Source organism: Gracilinanus agilis, chromosome 1 (assembly GCF_016433145.1).
Source record: "Gracilinanus agilis isolate LMUSP501 chromosome 1, AgileGrace, whole genome shotgun sequence".
NCBI classification, from domain to species: Eukaryota; Metazoa; Chordata; class Mammalia; order Didelphimorphia; family Didelphidae; genus Gracilinanus; species Gracilinanus agilis.
The window spans coordinates 98,168,138-98,194,165 of NC_058130.1; the positions used below are offsets into that span (position 1 = coordinate 98,168,138).

At 35.1% G+C, this 26,028-nt stretch overlaps 1 protein-coding gene across 1 annotated transcript in view; it reads right to left on the reverse strand.

The window, feature by feature from the left end:
* Positions 1-26,028, reverse strand: part of LOC123253732 (KAT8 regulatory NSL complex subunit 1-like) — a 168,263-nt gene that overhangs the window by 70,060 nt on the left and 72,175 nt on the right. Inside the window, exons 3-4 of the mRNA XM_044682913.1 lie at positions 24,429-24,587; positions 6,456-6,583 (exon numbers count right to left, since the gene is read on the reverse strand). Of these exons, the coding sequence (XP_044538848.1) occupies positions 6,456-6,583; positions 24,429-24,587 (287 nt within the window). The remainder of the gene's footprint in view (positions 1-6,455; positions 6,584-24,428; positions 24,588-26,028) is intronic.

A 26,028-nucleotide genomic window follows, 5' to 3' on the forward strand; every position in this document is an offset into this window, starting at 1 on the left:
ATTCCTTATTTGAAACATATTTTTATATATTTCTATATAACTGATAACTCACTTTAATGAAGCTATATGCCACCCCCCCCCCATTTTGCCTACTTAATTTCTAAGAAACGTCCATGTTATGTTATGGGTTTTCTGAATGGCAATGAGAAAAGGGGAGACGTTAGCTGTCAAAGTAAGTAAGTAAAATAAATTCTGATTCTGGCATATGAAGATTTATATGCAAAAAGTAGCAAGAAATAGTAAAGGAAATGTATGACTAGAAGATTTGGTGAGGCAGCCATCTATCAAGAGAGGTTAAAATTGACTATTTTATTGGTGCCCAAAGAAGATTAAAGAGCTAGAGAAGTTCCCTAAGGTTTTGGGTTGCTTTTCTAAAAACAAGAATCACAAGATATGGATGACTAGTAATTGGCACTAATTGTGGAAACACCCCTCAATGATGAAATGAGATCCACTAAAATATAAGAAATATTAACTACCAATATTGAGAATACATCAGATGTCAACAAAGCATACAGTGTTGCAAAAGGTTAGGGATGGGTATATAGAAAAAACTGTAATTTCCCTAGTGTTGAGAACTACTGGCAAGAAACTTCTCTACCACTGTTGGTTCAAACCTTCCCTAATGGTCTCACTTGAACTCAGGTCTTCCCAGTTTTGAGATAAGCTCTCTATCTTCTAAAGCCATTCTTACTCTTAATATGCTTTAAAAAACCCCACTTACCTTCTGTCTTAGTATTGATTCTAAGATAGAATAGTGACAAAAGCTAGATCATTGAGGCTAAGTAACTTGTCCAAGGTCACATGGCTAGGAAATGTCTTAGATCAAGTTTGAACCCAGGTCCTCTTGACTTGAGGCCTGGCTCTCTATCTACTATGCTTCCTAGCTGCCCCTTAATATGCTTAACACACCCCCAAAAACCCTCATCTTCCATCTTAGAATTAAACTGTGTATTGGTTTTAAGAAAGAAGAGCTATAAAAGGTTAGGCAATGAGGATTAAGTGACTTGCCTAGGGTCACACAGTTAGAAAGTGTCTAAGGCCAGATGGTGAACCCAGAACCAACCATCTCTAGGCCTGGTTCACAATCCACTAAACCACCTACCTGCCCCTTTAATATGCTTCTAATAATATAATAGAAACCAATTAAATAATATTAATAAATTTAAAAGCCAAATTTGGACCAAAATTTCCAAATTTGGAAAATAATAAAATGATTTTCTAATAGACATTAGAGTCCTATCCAATGGTCTACATTTATGTTGAACAATATTTAACATAATGAAATGATATGGTTATTTGCCCCTGTAATAAAAATGGCTCAGTAATTTATTGGCAAGAAGTGAGGCAATGTGAAAGGCTCTGAAGGCAATAGAAGTGCTAGTATTGTTCCAAAAGGGAGGGACATGGGACCACTTCTCATAGGGAAGTTGATGTGAATCTATGGTGGGAGCCCAAGCTAGGCTTTCACAATGGAAAAGTTTGCACATCAGAAAATGGTCTTCTCTGAGAGACTGTTTTGCCATCAGAGGAAGTTTTCTGCCATAGGAGGGATGTGTGATTTCCTAGAGGAAGCAAATACCCAGAGTGAGAGGAAAAGAGTACCAGGAAAGGCCAAGTAAGGCCGTGAGGAAGGAGACTGATCATAAAGAGTAAAGAGTAATGGCCCAGGTAGCATAATCTGGGGTCAGGTTCGAATTCTTTTATGCTGGAATTTTTCTGGACCCTTTCCTTATAATAATAGCCAGAATTTAATGACATTAAAGCTTTTTAATTATATGTTAGAAATTATATGATATTTCTAAGAATAAAGCCCAAGAAAAAAAATGCCTACACAGGCAATCACACAAAACCTGGATAAAATAGGAAGCTCAAATCTTATACTTCAGAAATTTTAATTGTAAGATAGATACTGGAAGAATAAAGAAGGGAAAAAATATGGTTACAGGCCATCAATGAAAAGATAAATTTTATATTTGAAAGGGAGGAGAAACAATGAAGACAACTAAGCACAAGAAAATTTTAAAAAGTACAATGTTTAAAAAGGTACTAGAAGTCTTCTTTTAATAATTCTCTTTTTAAAAATTTCACCCTTTAGAAACACTTGTAGTTACAAAAGGGGGTAGAGAAATGAATGGGGCAGGGGAGGATGTAGTGATATAAATATCAAAAGATATCAATAAATATAACTGTCCAGAGCATTTTCATATTTGTTGACTGCAACTCTACCCTCCTGCTATGCCTCCATTCAAGAATGACTCTCACAAGGGGTTTATTTCCCTCTTCTAACTTTGGGTCTTTTATTTCTGGGTCAATTCAATTAGACAAATATTAAATGTTTACTATGGCCAAGGAATTGAGGATTATAAAGTAAAAACTGAAACAAACTGTTCTCCTAAGGAGCCTGCATCCTATTTTGAGAGATATATCATGAATAAAAGAAAGTTAACTAAAAAGTATATAAAAGCTATTTCAAGAGAGAGAAGGCATGCAGGTGAGGAAAGTTCTCATAAAATAGTAGGTAGATTTTGAGCTGTACTTGGAATAAAGTGATCTCAGAGAGTTTAAAAAGGGATCATCTAGATGTGGGATGCTGCTTGAACAAAAGATTGGTACATTATAATGAAGACTAGCTAGCTAGTAGGCCAATTTCATTGGGAAGTATATGAAGGAAAATAATGTGAAATAAGATTGGAAAGGTAAATGGACCCAGATTTTATAGGTAGGAAGGAAAAAGAAGGGAACCTGCATTATTAAGCACCCACAGTTGTGCTAAGAACTTTATAAATATTTTATCATTTGATTTTGGAAGGCGCTATATATATATACCACATGATAATCTTTTATACTAGAGGCAACAAGGAGCCAATGAAGACTATAAAAGAAAAATAATGAAATGATGGTCACATTTGTATCTTATGAATTAATTTATCATCTGTATGAAAGTTAGTTTAGGCAACCAGGAAGAAAATGAAGTTAAGGAGACAAAATGGGAAGTTATTACACTAGTCTAAACAAAAAAGTGACGGAAATCCTGAATTAGAGTAGGAGTGGAATGGATAGGGAAAAAGAAAGCCATGTGTTCTGCCTATGATATAGTATGATACAGTGTTTTATAATTCACAAAGACCTTTCACACAACTAATCGGAGTCAAATCACTTTGGTGAAGTAGGATTAACATGTTCTCATTTTATCGATGAGGAAACTGATAAGTTTAAATTACTTGTTTAAGCAGTAAGATATAAACCCAGGTTTTCAGACTTGGTATTCAAGCAAATGTAATAAAGAAATTAAAATGTTAAATCATAACTTCTAATACATGGAAAAAACACTAAATTTTTCACTTATTCTGTGTTTTTATATAGTAACTACACTAGTATGGTTCTCAGAAAATACTCTATAATTAACAAAAGTTTCTCTCTGAAAGAACTAAGCACATAGTAGTAAAAATAATAACACAAAGTAATATGTGACTTGACTGATATAACAAAATAGATTTAGTGATGAAAGCACCCTAATTACATTATGCGGTAATATTATGTGGCAATATTAAAGTAGAGAAATTGCTCTAAGAAAGCAGTACTTCAATACTGGATAAAAAAGTCAATTGTGAATTACCTGAAATTATACCTCTATATAAGAATGTTTAGCATGAAGCATAACGAAAATAATTTCAAAATCCTTAGTAGCTTTGGATGGAAACCTAATATTTTGAAGAATGTGACTTGTTTCTACATATCTCAGCAAAATATTATCAGACCTGCATGATGCGAGGATAAATTTGGAAATAGCACCTCAGGGGCTTTCATGGTTGCTAGCCTGGGATGACTCTGCCAACAAATTTTAAAAGTAAAAACTGCCCAAGTCGACTGGTAATACTAACACATCCTACCATTGGATAAAAATAATGAGGTCTTTGTTGTTCAGTGGTTTGCTATTTCCTTCTCCAGCTCATTTTATATATGAGGATATGGAGGCAAATAGGGTTAAGAGGCTTGGTCCAAGGTCAGGCAGTTTTTGAGGTTAGATGTGAACTCAAGAAAATGAGTCTTCCTGATTCCAAGTTTGGCACTCTATCAACTGTGCCATGTAGCTATCCTAATGAGTACTAAAGCTCTCTGAATTACATTATTCTATCTCCCTCAATAAATGAACAAGGACAGAGAAAAATGTGCTGGCTGGAAATGAATAACAATCAACACAAAATAAGTGAAATTATTTATTCTAAAGATCATTTATTTTAAGTGACAGCTTAATAATCTTGACTTAGTTAAGATTTGATTGTTTCTCCAAAAGGAAAGCATAAATCCAAATGTCTAGGATAAAATAAGCAGCATTTTTAAAAAATATATAATTTTATAATCATTAAGTAGAATCAGGGTGCCCTTGAAAAGCAACTACAGTTTAAACAAAGTAAACTAAGCAATGACTTTGGGAACATCTTTTTTAAGGTCAGAAGTTTTTAGTGAATAACAAGGAAAATGGACAAAAGGTCAGAGTCCCTCTAAGATTATCCAAGGGTGGGGATTATTTAATTCTAACAAATTTATCACTTGGGCACAATCTCTCTAGAGAGGCTATTGGTTGCTAGCTTGTGATATCACTTCCCCTTAATAATATTTAAATGGCTCTTTGAAGTTTATGTAATGCTTTATATGTTAGTCCTCTACAATTTTCAAATGTGTGTTCTTGTTATGCAATTTTGTATTTTCTCTAGATTATAAACTAGCAGCTCTTTTTTTCCTTTGTAAGACTTTGTTATGTATTTTTCACTTCAGAATTCTTAAAAACATACTATACTCTTTTTTTCCATTATTATAGTCCTTTAATGTTGAGAGAACATATTCCCCACAACAATCATATGAGACTCATTCAAGAATTATTATTCCCATTTTACAGATAAGGAAACTGTATACTCTTAAAAAAAAAAGTCTGGTTGGCCCTATATCATTGTTCTTTACCTCCTTCCCTCTAAAATTGATCCTCTCTTATAATAAAGAAAAATAATTATGTGTTCCATATTATCAACTTTTAAAAGGATCACGTGTACTTTTCAAATGAAACAGTTGACTCTTGTCATTTCCAATTTTAATATCTACAAAAAGATATTCAAATTACATCAAAAAGTCTATTCCTAATTTTTTTTAACCCTTATCTTCCATCTTGGAGTCAATATTGTGTATTGGCTCCAAGGCAGAAGAGTGGTATGGGCTGGGCAATGGGGGCTAAGTGACTTGCCCAGGGTCACACAGCTGGAAAGTGTCTGAGGCCATATTTTAACCTAGGACCTCCCATCTCTAGGCCGGGCTCTCAATCCACTGAGCTACCCAGCTGCTCCTCCTAATTTATTTTTAACCATTATCTTAACTTTTATTTCTCTTCAAAAGAGTAATTTGATTATATATTCCTTCAAACAAAAGTACAAAGGTCTGTATAATAAGATTTGGGGGATAATCATTGCTGAGGTTGGAGAACACCATTCTAAAATAATATTATCAAGCTTCCTTTTATTACAATTATCTGTATTATTGTATTACTAGCATATAACAGGAACTGCTGGTTTTAGGTGAAGAAAACAGCTGTAACATATGGGATAACCATTATGAAATTTAACATGGTAAAAATATTTATAAGAAGCAACACAAATATTGCTATTAAAAGTAGTTAATTTATAACATAGGTATTTAGAAATGCTAGCAAAACAGCTATCAGTCAAATGTTTTATAATCTCAGCATTTATATGAGTATTAATTCCCCTACTTACATTATTCTTCAAATGAAAAATTATCTCCCACAAATTTCAATGGATCTATAACCTCACAAATGTGGTTATTGCCTCTGATGTTGCAGATTACAACCCATCCACTTCTGCTTACATTCATAGGTTAAACAACCTAACTCCTTATACACTGCTTTGATATGGGACATATTTCTGGCATGGAAGCCTGATATCTGTGCTCATTAAGTAAACTTCTGATCTGTAATCTGATGCTTTCAGTGGACCAACTCATCAGAAGTCAAATATTTTGCCAGATATATTATAAATTGATTAACTGATATTTTGACCTATATGCCATTATCTTGTATTTGGTTAGAGTAAAAGAATTCTCAGAGCCTGATCAACCTTTTGTACAGTGCTTTAAGGTTAAACAGTGGTACCACTACATCACCATAAGGCAAGTAGACAAATTCTGAAATCACATGATTTCATGATTTTGATAAATCACAAGATAAATTTCCTGTAAAGCTCTGCCTGAAAAGGAAGTCTCACTTTTCCAGTATTTGAAATGCAACAATATTTAAGATAATCAAGTTATAATTAAAAACTTCAGTAAAGTACTACTTTAAAAAGAGAGAGAGGCAGAGAGAGAGAGAGAGAGAGAGAGAGAGAGAGAGAGAGAGAGAGAGAGAGAGAGAGAGAGAGAGAGAGAGAATGTAAACTTAAAAAACCAACCAGTTGATCATTCCATTGATATGGCGTGCTGCTGTGTGGTCTTTTGGAAGGCTAGAAGTTCCATTGACGGGCTGAAAGGAGGGAGTTGGGTATAAAGGACTTCCCAATGATTGCATGAGTTGAGGATTCTGTAAGAGAAAAAGTAAAATGTGACAAAGATTTTGTAGTCACTTTCTGTCTTTTCACCAGATATGCCCTTAGCTTACCCCTTCCCAACCTGGATTATCAAGAAGTCTTGTTCATCTTTCTCACTAATAGCTATTTTGGTGATGTTACTAAAGAATTATTAATTAGGGACAGCTAGGTCAGTGATGGGAATCCATTGAACCACCTAGCTCAGTGATGGGCAAATGATTCCCCATGGGCCTGATCCAGGCCATAGTTTGCCCATTACTGCCTTAAGCAATTGCTTTGCTTCAATGGATAGATAGGAGGTTCTATGTTCAAATATGACTTCAGACACTTTCTAGCTCTGTGGTCATGATCAAGTAACTCCCATTGTCTGAACCTTACCATTCTTCTGCCTTAGAACTTAGTATTAATTCTAACACAAGAGAACAGGGGTTTAAAAAATAGTAATTTGTTAGTGTACCAGCCATGGTTTATATTTATATAGTACTTACTATGTGCCAAATGCTGTGCTAAGTGCTTTACAAATATTATTTTATTTGATCACCATAATAACCCTGATAGGTAGGTGCTATTATCATCCCCATTTTGCAGATGAGGAAATTCAGGCAAAAAAAGGATGAATGATTTGCTCAGAGTCACAAAGCTATCTTGGTGTCTAAGACTGGAGTTGAACTTAGGTCTTTCTGACTCCAGGTCCAGGGCACTAGAACAAAATATTACCTAGCTGCCCCACAGCACAGTCATAGGACATCTTGTCTAATGAGTAAAAATAAATTAGAATTCAACTGTTGTTGGTTTCTTAGCTATTGGGATATAATCATCGATCCATTTGTTATTATGAAAACTTAGCTGTTTATCCAATCCAGGAAGAATTTATTAAATACTTACTATGTGTAAGGCACTATGCTAGGTGCCATGTATAGAAAGTCAAAAGAAGAAATGGTCCCTACTCTCCAGAAACTTGTATTCCAATTTAGGGGAGAATGGGTAGACAGGACATGCAAGGAATCAGAGAAATAAATTACATGTAATAATTTGAAAAGGGAGAGAGAACTAGGCAAGGTGAATAGAAAAAAACTTCTAAGAGGAAGGGGCAATTTTAAAAAAAGAAAGAGAAAAGTTTCTAATTATTTTGCAAAGAAAAAAAACTGCTGAAAAGAAATAATTAGCCAAGCAAGAAAATTGAAAGTTACAATTTAAAAAGAAAAACTGAATGTACTGTTTTGTAGTTTCATGTACAAATTTCTTTTCCTATTCTATTCTATACTGAAATACCCATTTAATTGGAGTTTAAGTTTAGAATAAGATAAAAAAAAAAAGGAAATCTATTCTGATCTCTACTAGAGAACTTTTCCATCAAAAATTTTCCCCAGTTAACTGTTGCCCTCCAAATTCCATTTGTACATTTGAGTATGCATGTGAAAGTTTTCCAGTTTTTTTACAATCAAGTATCCACTTTTTCTTTTATGACTTATATCCCTTGTTTAGTCAAGAACACTCCCTTCATCCATTTGTTTGCTTGTTTTTTGTATTTTTTTTATCTTCTCTTCTGTCCTCCATTCACTTTTGCACTCACCAAGAAGGCAAAAAATACAATATATATTTTACATATAAAGTTACATAAAACATATTTTCACATTAAGTATGTTGCAAATTTTTTTTAAAGCAAGAAAAAGTGAAAAAATATATGCTTCAATTTGTACTTAGGGTTCATCAGTTCTCTCAGGAGGTGGATTATTTTTTCCTTTCTTTTTTAATTCATTTATGACAAATTTAGTTTATGTCATTTACTGCTTCAGAATGTCAGAGCATATTATATATACTAAAGATGTTGGTCCAAAGGTAATGTATCTGATTTATTTCAAGTTTAACTATCAGACTCCATTGCATCCAGTCTGAAATATCCTATAGGCAACTGATGATGGGGAGTGGGGAGTAGAGAAATTGGGGCTGGTTATTTAGATTTGGGGGTAATTGATGCTATTAAAAAAAACAACACAACCCTTACCTTCCATCTTAGAATCAATGGTGTATTAGTTCCAAGGCAGAATAGTGGTAAGGGCTGGCAATGGGGGTTAAGTGACTCACCCAGTCACACAGCTAGGAAGTGTCTGAGGCCAGATTTGAACCCAGGACCAGGTCTCTAGGCCTAGCTCTCAATCCACTGAGCCATCTAGGTGCTCCCCCACAGTACTGATTCTAAGATGGAAGGGTAGGGGTTATTTTTTTAAAATATTTTTACAGAGAATATAAAGATTGAAAAGGTAGCTGGATTAGATCAAATAAATATACATGTGGGAAATATGATATAGTGATGATCCAATTATTGAGTGAATTAAGGACTGAATTCAAAGGGACTTTAAAAAAAGGGAATATAGAGCAAAGATGTAAAAAAATAGTTTGAATTTTATATATCAGTAAGACAGATAGGAAAGATGAATTTCTGATGTGAGTGTGAAAATCATTTCTGACGCAAATGAGTATATTCAGATCATCAACTTACATATTCAATGAGAAAGAACCATAACAAATTGATTAATATTTTTATTCTAGAAAACATTTCTCCTTTTCTAGAAAAGCCATTCAAGCACAAGATACTATTAGCACTGCTAACATTTCATATGACACTAATGCTAATGCTTCAAAAGCAGCGGAAACAAAGCATGCTAAATAAGAATGGGAAAAGATTATTTTGATTCAGTGAATGAAGTTGGAAAGGAATTTCAACTTAATAGGTAGGTCTACAAGCAAACATAAATAAGAAAAAATATATAAAACTATGCTGTTTTAAAGATAAAATTGATTTATAATAGGGATGTGAAAAAAAACAAACAACCCATCATGTTTTATAGAGAAAGCAAGTTATAGTATTTAAGTTCAGAGTAAAACAAGATAGGTAGGAAATAGCCTTGAGTGATTATTTTGTGACTAACTAAAAATTTTTCCTTTTGCTTTAGCTTTGCTGTTCTTAATGTTTTTTTTCAGCTGGCAAAACACAATTTAGTAATGCCAAACCAAGACAATTTAGAAATAAAAATAGAAAGGCAAAATGGAAAAGATCAGAAAAGTTGCATAGATATTTTTACATGAAACTTTTTTATTACCATCAAGAGCAGAGTAACTATACTTAAACTTTAACATCACAGTCCTACAGAGATTTTTAAAAGTCCTTAAAGAAAACAAGAATGGTAAAGGAAGCTGGATTGGACCAGGTGCATATATACATATATAGGACATATGAACTGTAATACATTTGTAAGTCTCATGAGCTTTAACATCATTCATGGGCTTTGCTCTCTCTCTCTGGATTAATTAATAAGTTAATATATATTGAAGAGAGACCCTAGAAAGTGGTCTATCAAGTCCTCTAGAATAAATAAATATGGAAGCAATACTGTAAAAGTCTAAGTGAGAAATATTAAAGGAACAGACTAGGATGGTATTCTCAGTGGACAGCCAATTTCTTTAAAGCTTTAGATCAAGAAATATAGTTTTATGGTGGGTTTTTTTTTAAGTGCAATCCCTGGAAGGAAAAAAACAAACTAGAGTTAAGGTGGTGGTATGCTACAGCAGTTAAAGCCTTCAACTAGGACTACAAATTTAAAAACTTTTGATTTGGGACTCCCACCTAGGTTTTAATGAGAAAGTTAATACAATCTGATCAGTTACCCTTATATTTTCTGTTAAAAAATCTATGTATAGGAACATATTTAGAGACAACAACTACCAGCAAGATTTGAATAATTATAAGAATATTAAGGAGCTGGTATAGTTGAGAAGCAAAACAATTATATCGAGCTTTTATGAGTCCAGCATTCAACTCACTCTACTTTGCCCAATATTCAGGAGAACCCTATTAAGGGCATATTATAAATTCTACTCCACTGCTAGAATTTCAATATAGTTAATCCTTACAGTATCTTCAGTCTATTCAGGCAGTTGCATATTCATAAGTAGAAAAATGCCAAGAAAGCACAAAAGCATTATTCTATTGCTCTGGATGAACTCATGCTCAGAGAGTGTCCAGTATAGCAGGGAAATAGCATGTGAAAGCAGACTATTTATCCATCTTTCAGTCAAATGAACATCAAAACGATCTGTATGCTAATCAGCATCTGAGTTTTATATATCCAACTTCTTTAAGACCAGAATTTCTAATATATCATTTAAATTTGGAAAGGGCTAGAAGAAAAGGTGGGAAATTAGAGGGAGAAGGCATTTGCTTAACTCATTTCTGGTTTAATCAATCACAAATAATGTTTTAAAACTGTATTTTGTTTTCTTTTAATATGATTTTTCCCTCAACTAAAAAGCATTTAGTTTCTCTCCTTTTCCCTTCTTCCTGCCCCAAATGAACAAGAGAAAATCAAATATGCGTAGCAAAATAAAGCAAATTCCCTCAATAAAAATGTCTTATTCTGAATTTTAAGTCCATTGTGCAGGAAAAATGGATTCATCTTCAGTTCTATGGAATTACAGTTTGTTATATTGATCAGTTCTGAAGACTTTCATAGTTGTTTTTTTTTACTACAATATTGTTGTTATGGTATAAATGTCCTACTGGTTCTACTTCATTTTGAATAAGTTTGTGGAGATCTCTAGTTTCCTTCGAAAATAATCATTTTAGCACTTTTTTATAGTGTACATTCCATTACATTCATAATGACATAATATGTTTAACTATGTTCCAAAAGAGGTTACTGCCTGTAAGACCCATTTTTTTTGCTACTACAAAAAGAATTGATATAAACATTTATCAATGAGGATTTATTATGTGTCTGCCATTATATATGAAGCATTGAGGATGCCAAGACAAAAGCTAAAACTCCTCTACATACATTAATATACTTCAACATTATCCCCATTTTCTGTCTCACCTACTTTCCTGATGTTTCTTATCTTTAACAGGTGAAGACCAAACTATAGGTCTACACACACACACACACACACACACACACACACACACACACGTATGTATTTGTATATTTTGTCACTGCTAGCTTCCATCCTATTGTCCACATCTCTGCTAAATTAATTTTCTTCCTTTCCTCTCATTACTGTATAAACCCTCTGTAAATCCAGCTTATTATTCCATAATCCTCATATTCTCAACCTCTCTGCAATCTTTTGCCACTTATACCCAATACAACTGCAATTTGACTCATCAAATATTTTTTGGATTATGGAACATAACTGTTTTACCTCTACCTCTCAGAATCTGCATTTTTGCAGTCTCCTATGCTGGTTCTTTTTCCAGGTCATATTCACTAACTTTGGGTATGTCCCAAGGCACTGTCCAGGGCCCTTTTATCTTTTTGCTCTATAAAAATTTCACAAACTACAATTCTTTGACCAAATCCTGCCTATTGCCAGTTTTTAAGTAGCCTCATAGAGTGATGGTTTCATGTCAAAATAAATTTTTGTTGTATTTAAAAACCATTTTTAGCTCCTGGGCCATAAAAAAACAACTTGGGGCTGAATTTTTAAAAAGAATATTGAGTTTCAAATTCTCTCCCTCCTCCCGCTCACCTCTAACCCCCTTGAGATGGAAAGCAATCTCATATAGACTTTACATGTGCAATCATGTAAAACATTTTTTCAATATTTTTTTTGTGGAAGGAAACTGAAATAGAAAAAAAAATTAAGAAAGTGAAAAAAGTTTGCTATGGTTTGGATTCAGACTCCATTCTTTTTCTCTGGAAGTAGATGGCAATTCTGATCATGATTCCTTTGGAGTAGCTTTGGATTATTGTATTGCTAAGAGTAGCTGTTATTCACAGTTGTTCATTGTAAAATATTTCTGCCACTGTAAAATGTTTACCTGGTTTTGCTTATTTCACTCTGTTTCAGTTGATGTAAGTCTTCTTAATTTTTTTCTGAGCTCCTCCTACTTATCATTTCTTATGGCAAAACAGTATTCCACTAAAAGCAAATACTATAACTTACTCAGCCATTCCCAATTGATGGGTATCCTCTCACTTTCCAAATCTTTGGCCCCCTAAAAAGAGTTGCTTTAAATATTTTTGTACGTATAAGTCCTTTGCTTTTTTGTCATCCCCCCTCCGCCTTAGAATACAAACAAATGGTGTTGCTGTGTCAAAGGGTATGAACTGTTTTAAAGCCCATTGGGCATAGGTCCAAACTGCTCTCCTGAATGACAGAATCAGTTCATACCTTTCCCCAACAAAGCTTTGGGCTGAATTTTTTCTGAGGGTTATGGTTTGCCACTCCTGCTCTAATTCATCTAGTGATGTCATCAGCTCCCACTGGGTTCTGTTACCATCACTCTGGAGATGATTCTTAGATCTATAAATCCAGCCTTAGTATCTCTCCTGAACTCCAGTCCTGCCTCCCCTTCCCTTCTCTCAACATGTCTTCTAGAGAAATAAACACAAGATAATGCTATGAAATATATTTCAGAAGATCCTCCTTAAAAATGCATGAACATATTTTATGTGAAACATCTCTAACCACAAAGATAAGTGTTGAAAAAAATATCCTCTTTAGCAGTGTTGTGAGGAAGATGAGTTAGTAATTAAGTATTAAGGTTGACCTAGCAGGAAGGTTGGAGCATTCCAAGATGGAATGAAGGAGCAGGAAAAGGCTTGTGCCCTGAGAGAGACTTCATTAGGGGTTGGCATAAACTGTTGCTAGCCCTGGGAGATCTCAGCCTGCATCCTGATTTCCCTGGGATCCTGAGTTTTGGTGGTTTCTAACAAAGAGGACAAGACCTACAGAGTAGCACCAAGGGAAGGAGGAGTTTGGGATCTGGTGGAGAGCATCTCAAGCACATCCTCTCTGCTTGGATACCTTGGACCACCTTGGCTTTTGGCATCCTGAGATCATCTGTGGATTACTGTGAGAAACCCTCAAAGCCACCCACAGACCCTTTAGCTGTGCTGGTCAAGCCTGGCTGGAACCAGGTTTGAAGCAGCCACCCAGAGACTCCATTACTGCTCCTTTGGGCTCTGCCTGCTAGATCACTAAGATAAGAGTAGAGAAGTCCTCCCCTTACCCTGTGGTTTTGCCCATTAGGTTTTAGTGTAGAATTCCCTATCCCACCTTTATTTTAGTTAAACATAATTAAACCTGTTAAAACCTTTTACCTTGCCTGTTGGTTCCAAAGACTCTGGCCTAGTGGTGAGCTGGTGACAGGTGGTGACATTCTTGTCAGTTATCAGCAGCTTAGCTGTGATATCTGGTCTCCCTATCCTGGTCCAGTCTCTCCTACAACCCAGTGTGTGTACCCACAACCATTTAGATTATATTGTAACATCCCTGGTGCCACCATATTTTCCACAGCAGGATGCTATACATAAACACATAGTGGTTGGCATGAGAATAGTATGGAAAACTTGCTTGCTATTTGCTGAAACATGACATCTGCTTCATGTACTAGATCCCTTATTAATAGCAAATTGTCAACCTTTTAAGAATATAAATCCAAATAACTAGCTGGTGGTCTCTGCTAATTATAAAGCTAACAAAGTGATCACATGAAATGACAGAGAGATAAAACACTGGGAGAGTTACAGAGTATTGGAAGAGGTCATCAAGGGAAACAGGTGCCTACTGGACGTATCAAAGAAGATGTCTGTTAGGCACCACAGATTCAAAACAGAACTCATTATTTTCCCCTCCAAGTCATTTCTATCCCTTTTGAACTTTATTTCCTATTCCTGTTGGAAGTCATCATCATTCTCCTAATCATTAGTCAACAAAATCTTGTTTGCATCTTCACAATATGCCCTGAATACACTACTTTTTTTTCTCCATTTACATAACTACTCTATTTTAGTTTCTCATCTTTGGCCCTAGACTATGGAAATAGACTTTTTTTTTTAAACCCTTAACTTCTGTGTATTGGCTCCTAGGTGGAAGAGTGGTAAGGGTGGGCAATGGGGTTTAAGTGACTTGTCCAGGGTCGCACAGCTGGGAAGTGTCTGAGGTCAGATGTGAATCTAGGACCTCCCGTCTCTAGGCCTGAATCTCAATCCACTGAGCTACTCAGCTGCCCCTGGAAACAGACTTTTAATAGGTTTCTCTGCCTTAAGTCTCAACCCAATTCCAATCTATCTTCCTTTCAGCTCCCAAACGTTTTCCAAAGAAAAGGTTTAACCATACCAATCTTCTACTTAATAAATATCACCAGAGTTGCTGTGAGGATCAAATGAATTATTTGTAAAAGAAATCAGCACAGGGCATCGATCTAGAAAGGAGATCTCATGAAAAATGGGGGAAATGATCACAGGGAGGACAAAATTAGACTGAACAAATGATCTGATACAAAGGGAAATTTCTAACATGGACAAAGCTTCTATCCATAAGGCAATGAAAGAAATTGTTTAGAGAATGGAACTTCAATTTGTTACTTTGTAAGTTCACAAAAAAGTCCAAAGAAGGAATAAATAAGTATAAAGATTATGTATCAAAAACTAAAAGTTGAGACTAAAAGAGATTAATGAGAAGTGGTAGAGCTAGTTCTTATAAAAAATAAAAAAGAATGTAAGGGGTTTGGAAAAAAGTACAAAAGGAGAGATCTTAAATTAAAAACTAAAGTGGGAGTAGAACAAAGGGGAATAACTAGATAACTAGATATAGCACATATTTTCAGACTTTGATAGAATGGCGTTTTGCTGTTTCTTTGGTGTCTTCTTCTTTTAAACCTTTCCCTTTTGTGTTGGTACTATAAGGATGATATCAGAAAATAAGTATTGTTTTATTAGTTTAAAGATAAAAAGTAGAGAAGCTGGCTTGAGGAAGAATTCGAGTTTCAAATAGAGCTGAGAGTGTTCATTTCAACTGCTGGCAGTTATAACCCTTATTTCTATGACAGTTACACATTCTGGGTGTGGCATTCCAGGAGGGGCTTCTGGCAGTCCACAGAACCACATGCAGCTGCTTTCTCTCTCAGGGCTGGAGAAGGTAACATCTTTGCCTCTCTCTATCTCAGTCTGAGTGAAAGACTTGAAGGAGTGGAGTGTTTTGTTTTCCAACTTAGGAAACACTATTCTTTTATCTGTTGCTGTTTATAGATTGGTTAAACTCTGAAAAGACCAAACAAAACCTGGTCTTTGGCTTGGACTCTGAGTCTGTTAAGGCTCAGAGTCCTAATTTGATTCTTATGGAGACTCAACCAGCTAGGCTTGGCTATCTTTATAACTTGAACGAAAAGTTAAGAGTTATAGTGGTTAGGTTTATTTAGAATAGTATAAATTTGGTTAGTTAGATCAGGGAGGATTAATGTAGCCTATGAACCACAGGAGAAGCAGTTCCTTGCAGGACCTGGGAGTTTATTTGGGTAGAGTTAAAATCCCTTAGAATTAGAAATCCTTTTCCCTTTATATATATTTAAATAGTTTATTGTTCATAAACAAGAGTCTCTTTAGTGTTCCTTGTGCCTGGCCCTGAAGGGAAGCTTATCTTTGACCTTCACTTCACTTACCACTGAAGATACTTTGATAACATCTATCAAAAGTATCTAGAAAAAATTTTGATCTTTATTTTCTAGTTCTTTGTTCCTTATTTGTGGACTTGCCTATTCTATTTTTACAGTACTAATTCTAAGACAGAAGAGTAGCAAGGGCTAGTGGGAAGATGGGATTAACTCTCCCCTGCCCACTTTTAGATTTAATCACCAGAGGCGGTATACACCCCACTTTACACTTGAGTGGGGAGAGGTCTATAACTCACATGTCTCCCCCCACCACCCCCAGGCAGTCCTAAGAAAATTCTAAGACTGTGATTGGTCCACATAAAATGGAAGTGATGCAAAGAAGCATCTTTAAAAGCAGTTTTAACTTCCTGGGAGGGGGAGTTCTTCAGAGTTAGAGTTGGAGGCTGGTAAGGATTTGCTTCATGGACCTGAGACTCCAACACTGGTGAGGCAGCTCTTGGATCTTCCTTTAGGACTACCATGTGGGTGAGTGAAAAGGTTGACTCTTGTTCCTGGCTTTCTGGAGGGACTAGCCTTCAGAGAGGCCCACAGTTTTGCAACTGAAGCCCTTGCTTTATTGATCACCAGGCCCTTGGCTAAAGGCTAAGGACCAATTAGCCCTGCCTGGGTTGAGTCAGGGGCCAGAACAAAATACTTAAGTATGTTAAGTTAGATATCTTAGTCTTTCACGGTTCCCTTACTTTCACTGTCTTTCCTTTTGTAAATAAACTATCATAAAAAGTCATTCTGACTTGAGTAATTAATTTCAGTGACCACATTTCTCATGAATTTAGCCCATCCTTTAATTTTTAACCTTTACACTAGGTAATCAGAGTTAAGTGACTTATCCAGGTTCACACAGCTAGGAAGAATGTGAGACCAAATTTGAACCCCAGTTCTTCTGATTCTAGGCCTGGTGCTCTCTCCATTGTATTACCTAGCTGTCCCTGCCTTTTAAATAAATAAATTAAATAAAAAGAAATTATTTAAATAGATAAAAAAGATTATTTATTGTAGAAAATAATTCTTTGGGGATGGATACTGGGGGAAATTTTGTTAATATAAAAAACAAGGTATAAATAAAGTTATTTTTAAGTTGTAAGAATTTAAGGGGGCAGATCTCTCGTATTACTCTTTTCTTAGCAAAACTCAATTCTGCAGGTGCCTGTGTTTCCTAGCTTTGTTTCTCCCCAGTCTCTGACCTGGGGATGCCCTTCAGGTTCATAATCATGCTTAATCCTACCTGGCTTTGTTGATTCTGTACTGAGCCTGCCAAGCCTGTTTCTTGAGTGTTGGCTTGTGTCCCAGCTTTACTCTTGTTCATGCTGCTGATTCTAGCTCTTCCTTTATCTCATTTTACCCTCTTTCTGCTGCATCTATTTTTATGGATACTGGACTAAACTATCCCTGCTGGTACTGTTAATGTTGTACTTTGGAGTAATTGAGCTCTGCCCTTGGTGCTAAAGATTTAGCAAAGGTCAGGAAAAATTCTGGTTTTTTAAAAGTCAATTATATAGCAACTTAATACCTCTATCTAATATTCCTTGACAAAGAAATTTGACTGTCCATTTCAAACTGATTACATCTTTAACGAAATGTGGCAACTGTAAGAAAATTCAAGGGGGGGGGGTCCATAATCACTTTTTAAAAATTAAAAATATTAGTGAAGTTTCAAAAAACTATATCATTTTCTCTCTCAATCAACTACTTAAGTGGTACTACCCTTGATAGCTAAACTTTGCAGAGACTTTGAAGAACACATAATTATATCAATTTAGATATTCCTGGTATAGTTTCACTTTCTTATCCAGCACAATTCTGGCCCAGGTCCTTGCATAAATCTTCTATAGAGGCTCTATATCCCAAAGATATAGTAGGTTTTTCTCTAAGTTGTTTTTTTTTTATTATGCCATTGATATCAACAGTAACCTCTGCTTTGATTACTATCTTACCACAGGAATATGCCAAAGCTAAAACCAATCTAGGACACAACTTCTCTCTAATTTAGAGAAGAATTCTAACTGCCTAATTCTGTCATTTGAACCCTCTATTTTTCTGTGCCAATGCACAGGTTGTCCCTTTATGCCTGAAAGTCTTTCTGTCCTAGAAAGCTATCTATCCAACATTCACCTCCTGGCATTCCTAGTTCCCTTCAAATAGCAATTTAAAAGTCACTTTCTCCTAGAAGTCTTTCCTGATTACCCAGTTTTTAGTGCTTTCCTCAAATTTATATTTATTTTTTAAAATTCTGCATTTACTCTCTGTCAATATGGCACATCCCCTTAGAAGCATTTCATTTTTGTTTTTGTATCAATAGTCTCAGAATGCCTCACTTAAATTGGTTTTTAATACTTATTGACTGCCTTATTGAAAGACACACAAAGCTAATAAATGTAGGAGGAGGTATCTGAAAACAGAACTTCCTGATAAGACGCTAACTGATTCTGCTTAGCTGATGCCTTTATTATGGTGGGCTTTTTTGGGGGGGGAAGGAGGGGAGGGTTGAGTTTAATTTTTTACAAACTATGAAGATAGAAGCTTGCAGGTACCTCACAAATGACCCAGTATATCATTTAAAGTATAGTAGAAGGAATCATGGTGAAGAAAATCTGAAGAATTTTGTTGAAGCAATGAGCACAGATGAACCAGCCTAAGTGGAAGACAAAGAATGCTTGAGGCATTGGAAAATGAGGGGATGCCCTTTAATTGGGGAATAGCTGAACAAATTGTGGTATCTGTTGGTGATGGAATATTGTTGTGCTGAAAGGAATAATGAACTGGAGGAATTCCATGTGAACTGGAATGACCTCCAGGAATTGATGCAGAATGAAAGAAGCAGAACCAGGAGAACATTATACACACAGATGGATACACTGTGGTATAATCAAATGTAATGGACTTCTCTACTAGCAGCAATGTAATGAACCAGGACAATTCTGAGGGACTTATGGTAAAGAACACCATTCCCATCCAGAGAAAGAACTGTGGGAGTAGAAACACAGAAGAAAAACAACTGCTTGATCACATGGGTCTATGATATAGACTCTAAGTGATCACCCTAATGCAAATAATAATATGGAAATAGGTCTTGATCAATGGCAGATGTAAAACCCAGTAGAAGTGCTTGTTGGTTACGGGAGGGGGGTGGGAAGAGGAGAGAAAGAACATGAATCATGTAAACATGGAAAAATATTCTAAATCAATTAAAAAAGGAATACTTGAGCAACTAGGTAAGCCTGGAGATGCTCGTATGACAGAAGCCAAGGCCAGATCAGTATTTTAGGAGACTACACCCAATTCCGGTGATAGTTAACCATGGATCAACCCAAAACTGAGATGGTACTGGCTTGAAACATGGCAGGGGACAAGGCCAGACAACTTCTGAAGAAGACAGGAATTACTCTTAACCACCTCCTTCAGGAACAAGCAGGGTCTGCCTAAATAAATAATTCAAGACAATAAATGGGAGTAGAGACTAACGCAAGCACAAACCCCTCATCCAGAAACTGGAGATATGTGAAAACGGAAGAAAATGTTGAACATAATGAAAAAACACTCTGGCCTGGGAGAAGTCCAAAGGGTACAATCTGGAAGAATAGAATAATTGTATAACCAACTCAAGTAGTGTCTAAAAGAAAAGAACACTTATAAGTAGCTGGAAAAAATAAAACAAAAGATACAAAATGTAATAATGTAATGTGAATGGAAACAACAGCTAAGGAGCAAAGAATGACTAAAGAATTAATAGCCAGGAACAGACTATGGTAAACCTTGCCCCAAAATTGAGCCCCTTGAAAATCAGAATGGGCCAAAGTAATAATATAATAAACAACAAGGAATATGAAAACAAATAAAAATAATGGAAAAAAAAGAAGATATGACACTGTTTTAAAAAATTCCCCTACAGGGGGCAGCGAGGTGGCTCAGTGGATTGAGAGTCAGGCCTAAAAATGGGAGGTCCTAAATTCAAATATGACCTAGGATACTTCCCAGCTGTGTGACACTGGGCAAATCACTTAACCCTCATTGCCTAGCTTGTTTCTGTCTTGGAACCAATACATAGTATTGATTTCAAGAAAGAAAGTATGGGTTTAAAAAAATTTTACCTAGAAAATATAGCAAGGAGAGATATTTAAGAACCACCAGATTACATAAAAGGAAAAAACATAGGTACAATATTACAAGAAATTATGTGTGAAAACTGCCCAATTCTCTCAGAACCAAAGGGAAAAATGAAAATTTTTTTTTAAATCACTGTTTCTACTTGTTACCTCCTCTCAGAAATCCCAAAATAAAAGTTCCAAGGAAAAATTCAGCTCAAATTTTGAGTTCTTAGGATGAAGTGAAAATATTACAAAGCAGTCAAAAAGAGCTAGACTCAGGATCACACATGATCTAGCTGTCACCACTACAGAGGAGAGAGCTAGGAAAAGACATTAAAAAAATGAAAAAGTGTTTGTTATAACCAAGACTAACCTATGTAGAAAAACACAAAATGTGATTGAGGGACGAAGTGGGGGACTGAACTTTTCAATGAGATTAAAATTTTTGAAGCATTCTTTTAAATTTAAAATTTTGATTTATATGTATTTATACAATTCACCACCCTGCCCTGTCCACTGAACAAAAAATGATAAAATTCTAAATGTACAGTTAATTAAAACAAATTCTCATATTGACCATACTTGAAAATGTCTTATGCTTTATCATTTCAACAGAATTAGAAAGTCTTTCAAAGTTGTTTTTCTGCATCATCATCCTAAGAATTTTCCCTAGTTCTGCTTACTTCAATTTTCCCAGTTTCTCATCCATTTTTTCATTTGCTATAAGCAAAAAATATTCTATTATGATCACATATCGTAATTTGTTCATTTTCAAATTGATGAGAATTTGCTTAGTTTCTAATTCTATGCTACTCCAAAAGAGTTGCTACAAAACATTTTTATACTCCTAGGTCCTTTTCCTTTTTCTTGATCTCTTTGGGAAAATAGATCTAATAGTGGAACAGAGAAGCAAAAGAGTATGCAACTTTTTGGGCTGAGCTTCAAATTATATACCAGAATGGCTGGACCAATTTGCAGTTCTACCACCTCTTCCCAAATCTTCTCTAAGGTGGGACAGAGCCAAGATGGAAGCTTAGTAGCAGCAAAAGCGGAAACCACTCATAATCATTCCAAAACAATCTTTAAAAACAATAGGAGTCAAAAAACAACAGCAAGACAGAGGGAGCTCTCTGACTGTATACAACTTGAAACATAGGCAGAGAGACTAGATTTTCACAGATTATGGGGAAATGGAAAGAGGAGTACTGGCTGACACTACCCCCTACAGTGTCAGGTTATGAGCCCAGGCATAGGACAATTCTGGGATCCCAGGACCTAGGCTATGACCAAAAAGAGAGCAGCCAAGCCCAACCCCTTGAAGTCCCAGGCCCTGGCACAAGCTCTCAGAGAGGCTTGGAAGTCTTTAGCACAGGGTCCTTTCAAGCCTGTGTTGTGGTGAAGACGTAGCCCCATGGCAAAATAAGCTCACAGTGCCAAACCCTGCTAGCCAGTAGCAGAGGAGCCAGAATCAATAGCTTTCAGAAATGCCAGTCCATAGGCAAAAAAAAAAGGCTAGGAAAATGAACAAACAGGAAAAGAAACACCTAACCATAAAAAACTTCTATGACGACAAAGAGCAAAACACAGAATCCACAGGGGTTTGTGAGATCCAAACAACCACACACAAAATGTCAAAGAAAAATGGAAATTGGTTTGAAGTACTGGAATAACTAAAAATGGAATTTAAAAAATCAAATGAGACAGGTCAAAGAAAAATGCAGAAAAGATATGAAAGTAAAGCCAAAAAAAAAAAAAAAAGCTTAAAAAGCATAATTGATCAACTAGAAAAAGGCATAAAAACCCAATGAAGAAAAGAGTTTCTTGAAAATAGAATACGTCAAATGGAAAAGGAGGATTTAAAGGTCACAGAAGAAAATCATTCTTTAAAAACTAGAAATGGGTAAACAGAAGTTAATGACTTCATGAGATATCAAGTAACAATAAAACAAAAACAAAAGAATGAAAAAATAGAAAATATGAAAAAACAACAGATTTGGAAAACAGGTTCAGGAGATTTAAGAATTACTGGACTATTTGAAAGTCATTGCCAGAAAAAAAAGCCTAATATCATATTACAAGAAATTATCAAAGAAAATAGCCCTGATATTCTTGAACAAGAGGGCATAAAAGAAAGTGAAAAAAAAAATCCACAAATCGCCTCCAATAGACAAATGACAACTTCCAGAAATGTTATAGCCAAGTCCCCAAACTCCCAAGTCAAGAAGAAAATACTTCAAACAGCCAGAAAGAAACAATTCAAATATCATGCAGCCTCAGTTAGGATAACACAGCATTTAGAAGCTTCCACACTGAAGGACCAGAGGGCATGGGATATGATAATCCAAGAAGGCAATGGAACTGAGTTTACAACTACCTACCCATCAAAACCGACTATATTCTTTTAGGGGAAAGTATGGGGATTTAATAAAATAGAAAATTTCCAAGCATTTCTGAAGAAAAGACTAGACTTAATTAGAAAATCTGATGTCCAAATACAAAATACAAATACAAAAAAAAGGTAAAGAGTAAAAAATATAAGGGCTTCAATAAGGTCAACTTGTTTCCTTTCTAATTTTAACAGGATTAGATTTGTTAGTGCAAAATCTTTTTAATATTACATAATCAAGGGGCAGCTGGGTAGCTCAGTGGAGTGAGAGTCAGGCCTAGAGACAGGAGGTCCTAGGTTCAACCCCGGCCTCAGCCACTTCCCAGCTGTGTGACCCTGGGCAAGTCACTTTATTTTTTTGCTACCTCCCTTCAGTTTCTAGTTCTTTGCTAACCATAAAGGAAACAGCTACAAATATTTTAAAACATATAGGTTCTTTTCCTTTTTCCCTGATCACCTTGGGAAATAAACATAATAGCACTATTGCAGTTTTATAACTCTTTGGGCATAATTCCAGATTGCTTTCCAAAATAGTTAGATCAATTCAAAGTTCTACCACAGTGTATCAGTGTCCTCATTTTTCCATACCTCCTCCAATATTTGCCATTTTCCTCTTTTTTTATTTTAGCCACTCTGATAGGTCTGAGATGATAGCTCACAATTTTAAAAATTTGCATTTCTCTAATAAAGATTTAGAGCATTTTTAATATGGCCATACATGGCCTTCATTTCTCCATCATCCAAAAACTATATATCATTTGACCATTGAAATTTGGTGGATGGCTCATATTCTTATAAACTTGACACCCTCCATGTATTTGAGACATGAGACATTTATCTGAGAAACTGTCTATAACCCCCCAACCCCATTTTTTTCTGCTTTCTTTCTAATCTTGGCTATATAAGCTTTATTTGTACAAAATATTTTTAATTTAATGCTTTCTATCTCTTGCTTATTCATTAATTCTTCTATCCATGAATCTGATAAGAAATATATTCCATATTCTTCTAATACCTCTATATGTCTATAATAATCTTTATGTCTGGTTCAAAGACCCTTCAAGATTATTATTTTGATAGGGTATTATTTCTTCTCCTCCATCAGTATGAACAGTTTATTACATAATCCCTTCCAGGTGATTACATTTATTTGCTTTTCTATGTTTCTTTGCCTTTTGCAGTTTCTACTTATTTCTGGCTTTTTCCTCGGGAACATTTCAAAGTGAAATAAGTTTAGGTAAAGAGGGAACAAAATTAATACTTTTTGTAAATATTATGATTTACTTAGTCACAACCACCAAAAAAAAAAACAACCAAAAAATTATTTCAAAACAAAACCAGCAAGTTGTATGCTATAAAACAAATCCACATAATTAATCATTAGCATTCGTACATGCTACTAACAAAACCCAGCAGAAGAGGTAGAAAGAGAAATTCTTTTCATAGGAACTACAGAAGTATAAATACACACAGGAAATAGATGACTCCAACTCTAACTTGGCAGAAATACAGACAGACATAAATAATTAGAGAAACTTTACTTGATCCTTGAGTAAGTTGAACCAAAATAATAAAAAATGACACTGACTAAATTAATTTGCTTATTTTTTCAAACTCTATAAAATTCCTTTGGTAGTTTGACCATCTTTACTGTTCATTTACTAAATAAGGTTTAACATTTTTTCTAGCCAAGTTTAACTTTCTAAATCTCAAGAAATTTAAGTAAAGTATAAAAAAATAAATTAAAGAGAATATTAAGGGAATAAAGATAATGTTTAAAGAGCTCCTCCATTAATTCCTTATCTCGCTTTATATAAATTTTCATCCAGCAATCAACTATTTTAAAATCTATTTGTTTTTTGAAGATGAAGAAAACCTCTGATTATAAGAAGATAATTTCTTCCCTTGTAACTAACCTGTTTATCCACATTAGGAAGTTCAAGAGAATAACTACATGGAGTAGAATCAAGTCTCCAATTCTCCTTGGAGTTTTCCACCTTCAACGAACCAGTCATTTTGCACTGCTGTTTTAATAAATCTTCAGGCTGTTGGGCTTCACCAAGAACAACTGGACCCTGGGAGAGAAAGTTATCACAGATTTTCAGAATAAACTAAAGTTTACAAAATAACAGGATAAATAGCCACAGAAGGAAACAACATCAAGTCACATTTATGCAACATTTTGTTTTTAAGTCTCTTTCACAAATGGGAGATCCCATTGGTCAATTTATAACTTAGTCTGCTATTTAGATAGAAGTTTTTCCAAATGTACAAGAAAGTGATTTTCAAATATATGAGACCAGAAAAATGAAAATTAATAAATTATCATTCAAAGAAAAAAAAAGCAATGCAGACGTGTGTGTGATATATTTTTTTTAGTATATATGTATATGTATATATATTCTTACTTAAATTGACTAGGTAAATTTATAAATTTCACTATCTCAGGTGGCCCTAGAGCAATGTTGGTAAACCTATGGTGCACTGCCTCTTCCCCATCTCCACCTGGGCTGAGGACATTCCTAATTTCATCTGATCCTCTGCCTAGCAGCCGAATGGGAGCACTTCCTCCCTCCTCTGTCTAGTATATGCCTCACCTGTGGTGTGAGGGTTGCAGTTTTAGGGCTTTGTTTCTAAAAGTTTTGCCATCACTGCCCTAGAGTTTCCTTCTGTCCTAAATACAAACCACTTGAAAATTTCCTTCTTGCCTGTCCCAGACTTACTTCAGACATCACTGGTACTTGAAAAAGCTCATTAATCCTTTTCCTCACTTTTTACTTTACTCTAGTTTTAGTCCAAGGCAATTCATTAGTAGTCAAGGGTTGGTGGGGAGAGGGAGTTGAAAAAACTCATTATAAACTTAGTCTTCACATTAAAATCCACATTACTTTCTTTTGATTTCTAATGAATGCTACTATCTGGTTTTCTCCTTCTAGTTATTTAGAGGGCTTACATATGCCTATCTTTCCAAATTACTTGAAGACCGACAAGACTGTCCTTCCAAGTCTTATTTTCATGAGACCTACCATATCAATTTTTTCAATTTCATGAAATGAGTTTTGAGTCTTACCATCATAGTTGCTCACAATATGCTCTTAAAATGTGGCACCAAGAACTGAACATAGTACTCCAGATGTTTGCCATTAGCCCTATTAATTTCTCTTTTCTGCATATTATGTTTCTTAATTTTTTAACCAATCAAAATTATGCCTTTTTCATTATACAACAGGTATCTCAGCATGTAAAAAAAAAATACAAGACTGCTTCTAATAAATTTCTTCTTATTAGTTGTGAACCAGACGGTAAGCAAAAAATTCATTCATTCCAGACTGTGGTGTTCTTGAATCTTGATCCTGCCACCCTTTAATTATCTTTACCAGTTTTGTGTTAGGTTTTTTTTTTTTAATGTATTTGTCTAAATAAATTTTTAAAAAGGTACTGAACAAGACAAAGGAAAGGATAGACCTTCTAGAGACTTTCCAGGGCAAGGGCCCTTTACAATCCCATAGATACCCA